We start from the raw sequence: 14131 nt of genomic DNA, 5'->3' as shown, positions 1-14131 counted from the left end.
AAGATTTTTAACTGTTCTTGAGACAAAACTCCATTATCATTTGCTTGTTTGTTTTAGTTCCATGGATTATTGACAGCTCAGGTCATTAAGGCCCAATATATAATTTACAATACTGTATAACATGATATTTTCGATGTTTTACTGCTTGCTGTTGAGCCACGAATATGAAAACAACGAATTTAACGTAATATTGATACCATGTTTGTATCAACGAACCCCGAATATTTACACTCACGAAGATATGAAAGCTCGAAACCACAATAAATTACCCACGAAAAAAATACCCTCGAAAAAGTACTCTAAAGAAAATACCCACGAACAAAGTACCAAAGAATAAAGTACCCACGAACAAAGTACCCAAGAACAAAATACCCACAAACAAAGTACCCACGACCCACGAACAAAGTACCCACGAACAAAGTACCCTAGAACAAAGTACCCACGAACGAAGTACCCACGAACAAAGTACCCATGAACAAAGTACCCACGAACAAAGTACCCAAGAACAAAATACCTACAAACAAAGTGCCCACGACCCACGAACAAAGTGCCCACGAACAAAGTACCCACGAACAAAGTACCCATGAACAAAGTACCCATGAACAAAGTACCCACGAACAAAGTACCCACGAACAAAGTACCCATGAACAAAGTACCTATGAACAAAGTACCCACGAAAAAAGTACCAATGAACAAAGTACCCACGAACGAAGTACCCACGAACAAAGTACCCATGAACAAAGTACCCACGAACAATGTACCTACGAACAAAGTACACACAGTAAGTACGTTTCGTGTTTTACAGTATACGGATCGAAAGCGTGGGAACAACAGAGCCGCCTTGTATAGTTATAGTCTTACTGGTTTCTATACCGCCTAGAACCATTATCAGACTTTCAAGCAGAATGAAATTTTTTTAACATATTATTTGTATGTAATGTTAAATATTTACTGGTCCTTAGACGCTATATAAACTTGGTATAGTGTCAATATGACCTTGTATGAGAGTATATGATATCGTATCCAGATATTGTCAGGATTTCGAATGGATCTTTGGGGTGGAGATTTTATACCGTAATTATAAGAATCAGATACTTAAATCCTAGCATTTGAAAATAAAAATGAAGTCATGAAAATACATGCATAGTGCAAAAAGGGGAAAGAATTACTCTAGTTTGCAACGAAATAAATTAATAAAAAAGGCCTGTCAGCAAAATCGGAAAAAGTGGTGGCCACAAAAATATTATTTTTTGTCATTTGTATCGACCATTTTTACCAGATTTCGAAATAAAACGTGAACCATTTGAACTTGCTTCAAATATAAAATGGAACAGCAAGTTTGGAATATCAGAAAGTAAAGTATTAATATCTTTTGTTGCCACGAAAAAAAATCAGTTTCACGTTGAAACGTTGACGTCACTATTGTTTTTATTTCATAGGATATTCAAATGTTTGTTTGCAAACTGTGTGAATTCGAGTAACAAAAAGTTAGCAAATAAAATGTATTTCATAACCCGATGAAATAAAAAAAAAACATATATACAAATAGATAAAAAGTGACATCAATGCTGATGATGAACATTAGACTTATAAATAAAATACGTTTTTAATATGTGATTCCATAATTTTTCAAGGGATGACTTTTCCAAAACACTACACAACGTCAATATCTTTATTGTGACATCATGATAACGTAGAGTTTTCGTGTCATTCTCGGATTTTTTTTAATAATTTTTGCATAGAGGTATGAAGAAAAAAGAATCGGCCAATAAGATAGTCAAATTTAGAAATATATATACATAATTTAGCCATTTGTTTTTGATGTTATATTGTATTATTGTATCCATAAATTAAATACGTTATTGGTTCAATGAGCTGTTGTTTTATCTTAAAGTGTTTATCTTTTGTCATTATTGGACAAAGAAGGAATCCTATGCATGCAGACTAATATAATCTAACATGTGTCTGTCAAGTGGACAGGGATATTTCAACCCAAGTGTAATATTATGGCTTGTCAACCCGAGGCTAGCTATGGGTTGACGACCGAATTCTTTTACGGGGATTGATATATTCCTATCCACCTGTCTACTTCTTCGACCCATAACATGTTTTCATTCTCGTATTTTATGGAGTACCTTTTCTGGGTGGTCTTCTGCTTCATTAAATACAATAGTATCATTGAACTTAAAATGGTACCAACTATCCACTATGTAAGTATATATAGTCAACCATTCATTATATGCTATATAGGCAAATATTTCAGGATTCGTGGGTAAATGTTTATCTTTTACTCAAACTGGATCCCATGTACGCTATGTCACGTTATTTTGAAAATCTTTCTGCTATGAATAAGATCAATTTGTAATACTGTACATTGTCCAAAGCCATAGACTGCAATCACGATAGATACATCAAACAGACATAAATACCTTTGATTCCGAAAGAATAAATGAATGACCGTTTTGTATCACGAACACGGAGAATGGAGAGCTATACTAAACATACATTGTAAACAGTCTGGTGATAAATTGTGTTGTGCTTTCTGTGATTTTTCTACATTTGCATTCACTATGACACCATACTAACGTTATACATTTTGTATTTTTATCTCATAAATAAGTGTTTAACTATAATGAGTTAAATAAACACGATAGCTTAAGTACCAGTTATATCTTATTTGAACCTTTCAGAAATATTGAAGTCCAGATTTTCCTCACAATATAATCTTCAACAAATGTGTTTACATATTTGCAATCAATATCAAAGTTATTGCTTAACTTAATTCCTGAACATTCATAATGAACTGTTCCAGTCTTTGAATCACAAGAATTCAAAAGTGTCTTGAGGGGTAAACGATTTTAAAGTTTGGCAAAGCTGTTCAAGTTGCAGCTTGTGTTATACATTTTTAACAAACAATTTTAAAATCTTTCCACTATCCATCCCAACGTTAATTATGCGAATGCATTAAACAGTTTGAAATGGGAACAAGTAAATTTCGGTCCAAGACACGTGTAAATCTCGGGAGATTTATAAAAACGTGATCATGTCGACAACATACCTGTTGATTTATAATAGTAGAATTGGAGTTTAACACGTATTGATTTGGATTTTACAACTGTTTTGCTCAAAATTGTAGCAACCTTCTTTGTAATTTGTGAGGCTTTCATTTGTCATTAAATGAAATGTACTTCAATCGCCATTTTTGTCCATATCTCGCTTAGAGCGCGATGTTTACGAGACTGAATAACAGTTGACTGGTCCTGAGAACTAAACTAAACTCCATTACGTTGAGTTATATCTGGAGAGGAAAAGAGCTTTGATCTTCACAAAGATAATGCGAATCAATCCCGTACGCAGACGTGAAGTTCCTGAACTCCATATGTACATGCAAGCCCACACATAAAGGTTAGGCCATCCAAAGCAATGGCTGCAGTTTAACCGGAATCAGAAACATGATTCAAACGCAACCGTCTCGTTAATTCACACGGCCCTTTTAGAAGACGCATGAGTTTATTCCATGATACGAGAGTATATAAATACAATTCCACGACTTATATGTTAAATAATTCATTTTCTTTCTAAAGTGCTTGCTCAACTTGAGGCAGAAGGCCAGAGCCGGATGCATATAGGTCAAAGCAATCGAAGTGCAATATGAAATAAACATCAGACAGATTATGGAACTTTTTAACGGGTCCTGTCTAGGTAGCCGTAGCTCGCTCGACAAAACACAGTAACCCGTTCCTTGAGCGACATCTCAACGACAATACAAACATAAGTAACGCACCATAGAATGCCTATTTAAACATTTAAGTAGTGGTTTATCTGTGTAAGGCGATGATGGACAAGAGCATATGCAGACTATATTCGAGAAACAATTAAATGACAACAGCACACAGGAGTCGCCGTAAAAGTAGGTCAAACCATGAACAGAGACGGTAGAACTCCATCAAAAAAGATGAGAAGCAGTCTGAAGCCATAAAGGTGGCGAGATGAGCATACTGTTGAGTCAAAATGTTGTGATTCTGGCTTTCGCCAGTGGTTTATCGTAAGGTACATGGCTTTAGACCCAGTCTGGTGGTGTTTGTCTGCCGATCCCGTACGACATCTGTACAGCCTCTTGTCAGTCGTGACCCAGATTATGTGGTTGTACATCTATATATGTGTGTGTGGAACTTGTTATGTTGTCTGAGGTGGCAAAAACACCATCTATTTCTGTGAATAAAGTAGTAATATATAGACTTGGAATAAACCAGAGAAAGATATATATTGCCTACAACACTACGCTGCGATTGATGTTAAGAAGTCATTGAATTTACTTCAATCATAAGAATTCAAGGATGAACCAATATTTGGTAAATACATTAAACCACCAGACATTTCCTTATCAACTTTAAGATTAGTCTCTTTTCAATTCTAAGCTTTTAATGCTAAAACAACGTGTCCTTGATCCAATGTAGGAGATTGGTATGTTTGCTGTAGCCGTCTCAATTTGCAACCATTGTCTGACATTGTCCAAATTGTTTTTCACGTAGCAATTAGAGTGCAACGTTTATTCAAAACAATATGCATGCCTTAGTAGTCAGTGGCAAACACATATTTTCACATAATCATCGATTTGAAAGTTATTAAAAAAGATTTTTTAAATGAATCATTCTATAAAATATCAAAACTTTTTTTTAATATGTAATATTATATAATAATATATATACATGTAAATAACAAAGGTTATCGGCATTATATGAAAAGAATAAACTTCTAAAACAAAAGACATTTAACGAAGGGTAAATTCATTTCGAACAAGCGCAAGGAAAATCCGGTCAGCTGATTTGGAAGGAAAAGCGTCATCAGCTTTCCCTGAAAGGTAAAACCATCAAGGGATATCAACATCACCAATCCAACCATACAAATCTTAAAAATTCAAAACAAATGATCAGGTATGTGACAACAGAACTGATTATTTGCGGAAGAAACAGAAACAGGGGGCGTAAAACAAAATGAAAACATGTTCTAGTAATTCATCAATGATTAAATCAGGGAAGATTGTGTCTTTCAGCTGTTCGTAATTGTTTCCATTCCTCTCATTATTTCTCTGGATGCGCTTGAAGCTCAGCGTAACAGGTAAACATCCCAGATTTAAATTCATTTCGCAGAACAAATGTTTTTCTGCTTTTCTATTTTCACAATTCGCTTTAAACTACTTAACTATTCTACGAAATCAATGGAAACACTTTAAACGCGTTTTTAAAAAACAAACTTTTGAAAAATTGATTTAGCTTCACACGTGGCGAGCCTTTTTATAGACACCGCATGTACGTGTTTTAGCACGAGTCTGCGACGTAATAGGGTTACAGAGGTCGTAACGATATCTGTATATCGATTGTCTAACCTGGTCGGTGCACAGGTTGATATGGCTTGCATATAATCCTCATGAAGAGTGTTTTAGCTACCTATATATGGTGTAAGGGTAAGTGTGCGCATTCTTACCTAGACAATACAAATCACGTCAGACCGGAATTGCTTATGACACTTCAGTGTTTGCACGGCCTTGAGATTCTATCGCTGCTGTGTAACCATGTGGGTTTTTTATGCTTACTTAGGTTGTATTGTTTTGTACGTGAATCATGTTACCACAAGATACTGCCTTAGTAATTGTGGCATCAAATTCATCAAACACTCATGAACTTAAGGAAATCCCTTAGGTTAAATTTTCCTTTAAAAAAACAATACAGAAATTAGAAAAAGCTTCCTCAAATTCTGTATTGGTTTCCTATCGTTTGTTTTGTAAGTAAAGGAATTTCCTTAAGTTAAGAAGCCTTGATAAAACTTTGGCTTGGTGCTTGTTAACTGATGCTAGTATATATACTTTCTATGGCTTGTTCCACTATCAAAAAATGAGGTACTTTGTATCTGCCATGCTAAAAACACTAACTGATGCCAAAGCATTACATGTCAAGCAATGTTGTTAAGTTTTATGTTTTTCTTCTATTTTTTCTTAGTTTGTGTTTTTTTTATTTTTCAGCTTGCAAAGCGAAACCGGAAAGCCTGTCCATGGTCTTGGTATTACCGTTGTAATGATTTTATTAGATTTTTTCTATATAAAAAACCCGATAAGTAACTAGTTGTAGATAATGAATGATGTTATTGATAATGAATGATGTTATTGATATTGAATGATAAAAAGTGCTGAATCATTTTTATGATTACATAAGTATAAGCCAACTTCATTTCACGAGCGATTTAATTTCCCTCTTTGCATATTACAGAGTTAGCTCCCTTACGGGTAGGCATCGATTGTAACGTCATTATTTTGTGAGCGTAATTCACGTCTTTTTTCTCCGGAAATTATGACATGACGCTCACAAACACGTGACGTAACGTTCACTACCTACCCACAAGGGCAGATAACTCTGCAAAATGCAAATACAGAATACCGCAGTCGACAAGAAATTGTGAAAATAAATCGATGAAAAAATATGTAAAGTGCATGTAAAGTAGAATCAAATAAGTTTCGATCGCGAAATGATTTTTTGTCGTAAAAGGTCGTTAGTCGCATCTCTAAAATTGTTACAAGCTCTTATTTTTTTATCTTATTGTCTTTTGTGTGATACTCTACATGCGCATCATATGATAAGATTTTTTTTCTCTGACTCAGGCTGAGACAGCCAATTAACATCACGTTTATTGCACGTTCCATTCAATACCACAGGGAAAGTTATAAAACACACTATGCAATTTTAATTCACACTTAAATGTACATAGTTAGATTAGCTTAAATTGTGATAGTTTTCAATAAATATGGCTGCATTCAACTCTTGAATGTATTGTTATTTTTCCCATAATACAATACCCTTCCAAAAGCGTTACGCGTGAAACCTTAAATGCTTCAAAAGGAAGCTCTATGAATGCATGCCTATTTGGCACGAACAGCCAAAAGGGGAATCCAAACAGGGATTATTTAGTTTCATATGTTGGTATCTGAATTATTTTCTCTCAATTTTATTTAATCAATGGACCATGTGCTTCTCTCTCAAACTGTTTCCCGAGGAAGTTTCCCCCTGTCACACAGTAATTCGTTTCCTTTAGCTCCCAATAACCTAGTATCTCTCGCTTCAACACCCACCTTTCCGTATTTTGAATTCGTTTTTTTATGACATGTAATGACAGAGCGAATTGTGTTGATGATTTCGTTATTATAAGTGATCTCAATGCAAGCATCGATTGAATTTTGTTGTTTTAGGAGCGAAGTAACGTCAACTTAAAAATGCAAGAAGTGGATTTTTGCTGTCTCAAAATATTTGTATTGGATAATATTCTGTGGTGAATTAAGTCAATGAAGATTTGGAGTTTGCTAATTAATATTTATGATTTAAATTTCTTATATTCATATATGTTAAACAAATATTCAGTAAAACGGTATTTTTCGAAAAAGTCTTCAAGATGAATATGCTGAGTTAATGTTTGCTTTCACTTAACTTTTCGCTGGAAGAAGACATTACATGAAAAGACACACTCCCGAGATACTGCTTCGGCAATCGGTTATAAGACTAAGACCCGTTCAAGAAACCGATGTTTTAAACAATTGAAAAGCCAGTTTGAAGAACGACAGTGTAGAAAGAGCACGACCATTTAAGTAAACATAACGATCAACAGGGGAGGTATAACATTCAAACCATCAACGCGACTTACCACACAAAAACTTGTTTACAAATAAAGTGTGCTATCCCTGATACCCTATCCGAAACATGGGAATGTACTGGTGACAGTTGTCATTTGAAACTTGGTGAACAATGACCAAGAGTAATATATATGTTTGTAGCTCATATAGAGATTGAACAGTGTTTTGATTGCGTTAAAGGTGGTATGAGCGCAATGGGATACAGACATATTCAATGAAGCTCGTTAATACATTGTTTTCTCATTCTTGAAATGATAAGCATTTTGTTGCTACAAATGAAAACGAAATGCCAATCCATTGTATAATATATATCAAGAACATTGCCTACGTCTTTTGGGACTGTCTTGACACCAAATAAGTCACAAACGTTCTTCCCGATCTTGAAAACAAAAAGGATTCGGCTTTTATCAGTTTAACGTCCAATTAACAGTCAGGGTAATGTAGAGGTTTAATGTCAGGTTTGAAGGAAAGCCGGAGTACCCGGAGAAAAGCCACCGACCGACGGTCAGTACCTAGCAACTGAAAAGAAATGTCCTCCAATATCTTATCACTGAATAGTAACAGATCACGGGAATGTGTTGATGATGGTTGTCATGTAAGATTGAGTATTTAATACAGGATTAAAATACTAAATACGCCTTATTCTTTATGGTCTGAGCTCTAACACATATTAAAGTGTGGGTTTGTAGACGCTGTAAAGTGGAGAAGTTTGTTTAATTTTGCTATCCCAATACCAAAGATAACAAGCAGGACACTCCGCCCATCACATTGCACAGACAACTGTCCTTATCCGGACCATAAGAGGCTACTCAAACATAGAGATACTTGTAAATGGCTAGCATATAATCGACCACCGCCTGACATGCTACAATACCCATGTTTGCAAACTAATCACTAACGTTTTCAAACTAATCACCAACATTTTAAAACTAATCACCAACGTAAAATGCATCTATTTGTATTTTACGTGTATATAGTACAAGACGAATCAGTGTAGATTTTTGAAGCCAGGAGAGAGGAATTAAAGGAGACAGTGACGTCATAAAAATAGAGTATTTTAGTGATGCTTGATCTGCAATAGACGTATGTGCTTATATGTACAAGAAAGACTTACAGTTTTCGCCTGTTTATTGATTTCGTTTGATAGAGATTATATATTTATACATATACAAAGCCTTTAGTCTTTTTCAAAACTTTCTGACAGCAGGTTATTTCTTAATACCTTGCCCAATACCTATTGATTTAACAGCAGCGAACGATTATCTAAACCATCATATAGATTTAGCTATGTCGTGCAGTTGGTTCGTTCATCTTAGACTAGCCGTTATTGCTTTCGGTCAAAAATCCTGGCAATTTTAGGTGTCTTTTTCAACGACTTCATTTAAAATTCTAAAACTTGTTTCTGGATTTATGCTCGTGATACAATTGTTAATATCTATCAATCTACACCTAAATAGTTATACAGATAACATAAATCCATGATAGCGTTTCAGTATCATGGTCATTCATTTGATGTCATTTCTGTAAGCATCATTGTATCTCGCTATATTGACCTCGCTTTAACAGAATCTATTAAGTTTGTTTGTTGCTCTTGTCAATGACAATTTAATGTTTTATGTGAAAAGATTAAAATTTTGTGATTAATTGAAATTAAGACCCAATATCATCACTTCAGGACGCGTCAGTTGTCACGGTGATTTATAGGTAAATTCCTGTTCAGGGTGAAATACCACTCTATTAGATAAAACCTGGATAATACAACGTAGGCTGTTAGCTTATGCTCTAGGGTTGTATGGTTTGAGGCCTAGCTTTGAAGTCCCCTTCACTCTGTTACTTTCACTTTTTTTATTCTAGTATTTAGTATTAAATACAAGATTAAATACATAGAATGAACTGTCAATATCAGCCATCACCTCTCTGTCTTTAAACTATTTTGATAATATAAAGTATGACATTTAATATTTTATAAAAGTGTTGGTTTTTCTATAATAAACAGTAAAATAATGGTTGGGCATTTTGACACCAAGCCCGTATTTTATCTGCGACACCGATCAAAATTGTGCATCCAATCAAGTTCTATTGGATTGATGTAATATGTGCCATAACCTTCTTCATTAATATATTGAAAATCATCCGTTTGGATGAATTAAGCTGTGAAAATCATTCACAAGCACGTACGATGCATTATAAGCATTTGTAACATAACAGAAATTATGCAACATATTAGTTTTTTGTTTTTTTCTGCTTGATGCATTTTTAATGAAAACGTCTCTGAAGAAGTTACTTTAGACATTAGTCTCAAGTAAGCCCTAGCATTCACTTTCAGTGGCTAGCAAAAATATAAAAACGACCAAATTCTAAGTAATAAGGAAAATATCACATGTCACAGCAAGATATGTGATAAGTTTCTCGTACCGCAGTGTAAAGTATTCCGTCTTTGCATATTAAAGAGTTATCTTTTGCGGATAGGTATCTATGTGACGTCATTATTTTGGAGATAAACTCGCGTCGTTTTTTCTGAAAACTATGACGATGTTACCCACGCAAATATATGACGTCACAATTAATACATACGCGCAAGGGTAGATAACTGTGTAATGTTCAAAAATACAGAATATCATCCCGTAGCGTAAAGTATCTCATTCCATGGTAGTGTAAAGTGTCTGTTTTGTAGGGTAAAGATTCTCGCCAGTACTTTAACGTATCTCGGCCCGTAGTTAAAGTAACCCGTCCCTTAGTTGAAGTATCTCGTCACGTAAAATATAAAATATCGTCTCCAGTTGAAGAGTTAATCTAGTTCTATGTGACGCTACATGTAACATATATCTATAGTAACGTAAAAGCCCCTGCATTATACATAGATAGTGAAACAACTTACCTGGAACAAAACAGGCATGTAGAGCCAGTAGAACGAGCAGCTCCACACACACAGAGTACGATTCCATAGCTAATACACACAGAATACCAGAGACAGTGCTCAAACCACAAGGACAATGAATGATGAAAGAGAAATACAGGTTAACCACCCCTCCAAGGGGACAGCACGTGACTTTGATGTCACTCTTAAGCACGTGTTTCAGTTGAAACTCCCAGTTAAGATCAAATGATAAAAATTGCTTTTTTACGTGAAAAATAACAATATATGTGTAAATAATCCTCTTTTCGCTATTGTTAATAGATAGTTTTTGCCACACTGGTATTTACTCCTGTAGGGTTAATATATGATGCGCTACCTGCCGATAGCTAGTCTCTACTGGCCCAGTACATCTAACAGCATGATCGAAACTTCAATTATAATGTGTTAGGGGACTCATCTGTATAGAACGCCTCCTCGAGACAGACTGGAGCACGTGCGTCTCTGCCTAATACGGACATAGTACTGTGTTGGAGGTATGGGGCTTCCTGGTATGACAGACAGTTAATCAATTTAACGTTCGGCGTCTGATCTATACTATAGATCTTATGTGATTTTTGGCTGTTCGATATAGCGGTTACTTGCGATCTCGATGGAATGATGAATGGGCGTGGCCAATGTATAATAATAAATTGATTGACGTAGAGAGCAACCACACCAAAGCCGTCCTTTCTTGTGTACGGACAAACTGAGGCAATATACACGTGTACCAACACCAATTACAACATAACTACACAGATGCTATATTTCACCCGTGAAAATTTCTGCGGGACCCCAACTTTTCTTTAACCAAAAACTTGTGAGTTGACCATACTAAACATGAACGAATGTGTTTTTATTTACCAAATCTAATCCTCAAAACGACACTAATCAATTATGATAAGCTGTCCAGTACATGGTTACGTGTAACTCGTATCGCTGTTGCTTAAGCAAAGGAGAGCTATTTGATAATGACATAATCTACAGAGCGAAGGTGACGCCAAGACTGGTCAAAACAGCATGACAAAATCTATAGTATGATATATATATATAACATGTTCACCATGAAGGATGATTGTATTTATGTCATATACTTTGAACTTGTAATGTTCGGGTCGTTCATTAACGAGTTCAATTAAAATATGTGTATAACGTTTTATTGTAATTGTAATGTGGAATAATCAAACTTTATGTCAAATTCACGATCCTAATTGTTACTTGTAATTGTAAATCACTTTATTGTCGCGGATAAATAATTTCGCGATTAATGACTCTTACTGACAGTCGTACATCTTTGTAAAAAGAATTATCATTTTTTCGCGAAATATTTAAATTTGGATTCCGAAATTGTGTATCTCGTAAAAATTATATGGTTTTCAGCAACTTTTTTATATTTACAATTCTATATTTGCATATTACAGTGATATCTGCCCTTGTGGGTAGATATTGATTGTGACGTCATGTGTTTGCGAGCATAACGTCATACTTTTCGGAGAAAACGACGTGAATTGCGATCACAAAACAATGACGTTACAATCGATTCCTTCTCCCAATGGAGTTAACTCTGTAATATGCAAAGACGGAATATAATACTGAGGCTCTTTCATTACTTACATCTATTTCTTTTCTTTTTAGCATGTAAAGAAAAATACCCATAGTTTTTATATAGATTGATCATGCGTTGATGTGTAGAAACTTGGAGGTATAAATACGGCATTGCGATTACGAATCTATGCTGTTCCGAAAAAAGTCTTTCGTGATCATAGCTTTAACCATTAATTTAGTGCAATCTTAAACACGAATTGGTAAAATTACAAAAAGAACAGCGTTTAGGCATCATAAATGAAGAATCATATGTCCACATTATCTCATGAAATCCTTTATCAATCCCCATTTATCTCTGGAGATAGCTGAAGAATAAAATGTAAACGCTTTTGAATACAAAAGGAATTAGTGGTCATAATATCTCCTGATACGATAAACATTATTTTGCCCAAGGTACTATTTGTCGTATTTTGTTGAAAAGTTATAAGTAGATCGGTACATTTTATATTTCCGAAGTAAGTAAAAGGCTTTAGATTTTACTGTCCCGATTTTACGAAATGCTATTAAAACTAGCTTCTTACCTGACCTGAAAAAATATAGGTGGAAAGTCATTGTATTGTTATGAGTCGCAGATGAGACCCAGGTTAGTTGATTGGAAGAGTTAATATTACCAAAGTAAATAAAAGGCTGCAGATTTTACTGATCTGATTCTAAGAAATGTTAAAACAATAGGAACACGTACTTAACTGAACTAAAATGTTATGTGGATAGTCATTTGATTGTTATGAGTCGTAGATGAGACCCAGGTTAGTTGATCGGGAGAGTTTATATTAGCAAAGTTAATAAAAGCCTACAGATTTTCATGCTCTGATTCTACGAAATGCTATAAAATAGGTTTTTAACTGACCTAAATAATGTTTGTATGTGGCGACCCATTCCATTATTACATATGTACGACCTAGCAGATGAGACCCAGCAGATAGCAGGTAGGATATAATCTGTCTACCCAATGTTATACAGACTTAAAATATGACACTTTCGTTCTAATTTTCGTCATATAGCCCTTTAAGAAGTCATTTCAGCAGGTTGGTATCATCATCTCCCTGTCTCTATGGCATTCGTATTATGTAATTTTGCAAAATATTGCTGGTTTTCTTTGAGTGTGATTGCGAGGCAATTTGATCAAGAAAACTGTACCAATGAGTAACATATTACATATATTATGTAATATACATATATATGTTTATTGTACTCGTCAGGTCGCATTAACTCCATGAGATACTGCGAAATTAAACCTTGAAACTAGACACAATCGAGTATTAACAAATTGTGACAACATATATTAAGTTTTACATATGGTTTCAAACAATAAATGCACCTACACGACAATAAAGTAGGTTCTGGAATTTCACTGATTCAATGTGATGATGTAACCATATGCAGTCATATGTTGTGTAGAATGTATATCTTACAGCAAAAATTTCATACAGACAAAGAAATATTTATTAGCCTATGCTAGTGTCACCCTAGAGGCATCCATCTTAGATTAAGCATGCAGCAGAATGAAGATTGAAGACATAAAACGAAATGTCTTGATTCAGAAAAAAAAACTTAACATTTAATACGATAATTGTTATCCTGCTCATTAATCTTCTTAAATCATTTGATGTTTCAAAATAAAAATGTGTACATGTTTTTGTCTACGAATGATTAAGAGTGTATGCATAGAATGCATATCTCTTGATATCGACGGCCTTTTTAATTTCATTATCTATAGTTATGCAATACTTGGCAATAGTTGACTTATTTATTATTTTGATTTTTCTGAAACCTACCTATCAGCAAGAGGGAAAAACGAAAATAAAAGAAAATAAGCACGATGCTATCTTGAATTAAAGATGTTCTGTTTAAACCTAAACAAATACCATTACTAGGACACAAAATAAAAATAAAAACAAATACGACAGCAGAGGTAATTTTAATGCACATACAGTAATACTTTGTTCCGCTAAGGAGGG

At 34.5% G+C, this 14131-nt stretch overlaps 1 protein-coding gene across 1 annotated transcript in view; it reads right to left on the bottom strand.

Moving 5' to 3' along the window:
• LOC138328143 (carbonic anhydrase-related protein 10-like) overlaps positions 1-11024 on the bottom strand; it is a 124126-nt gene extending 113102 nt beyond the window's left edge. Inside the window, exon 1 of the mRNA XM_069274793.1 lies at positions 10554-11024. Coding sequence (XP_069130894.1) covers positions 10554-10620 — 67 coding nt within the window. The 5' untranslated portion in view covers positions 10621-11024. The remainder of the gene's footprint in view (positions 1-10553) is intronic.
• Positions 11025-14131: the final 3107 nt, after the last annotated feature.

Source organism: Argopecten irradians, chromosome 7, assembly GCF_041381155.1.
Source record: "Argopecten irradians isolate NY chromosome 7, Ai_NY, whole genome shotgun sequence".
NCBI lineage: Eukaryota > Metazoa > Mollusca > Bivalvia > Pectinida > Pectinidae > Argopecten > Argopecten irradians.
The sequence above is the reverse complement of the archived record's forward strand: the minus strand, read 5'-3'. Positions and strand labels throughout refer to the sequence as shown.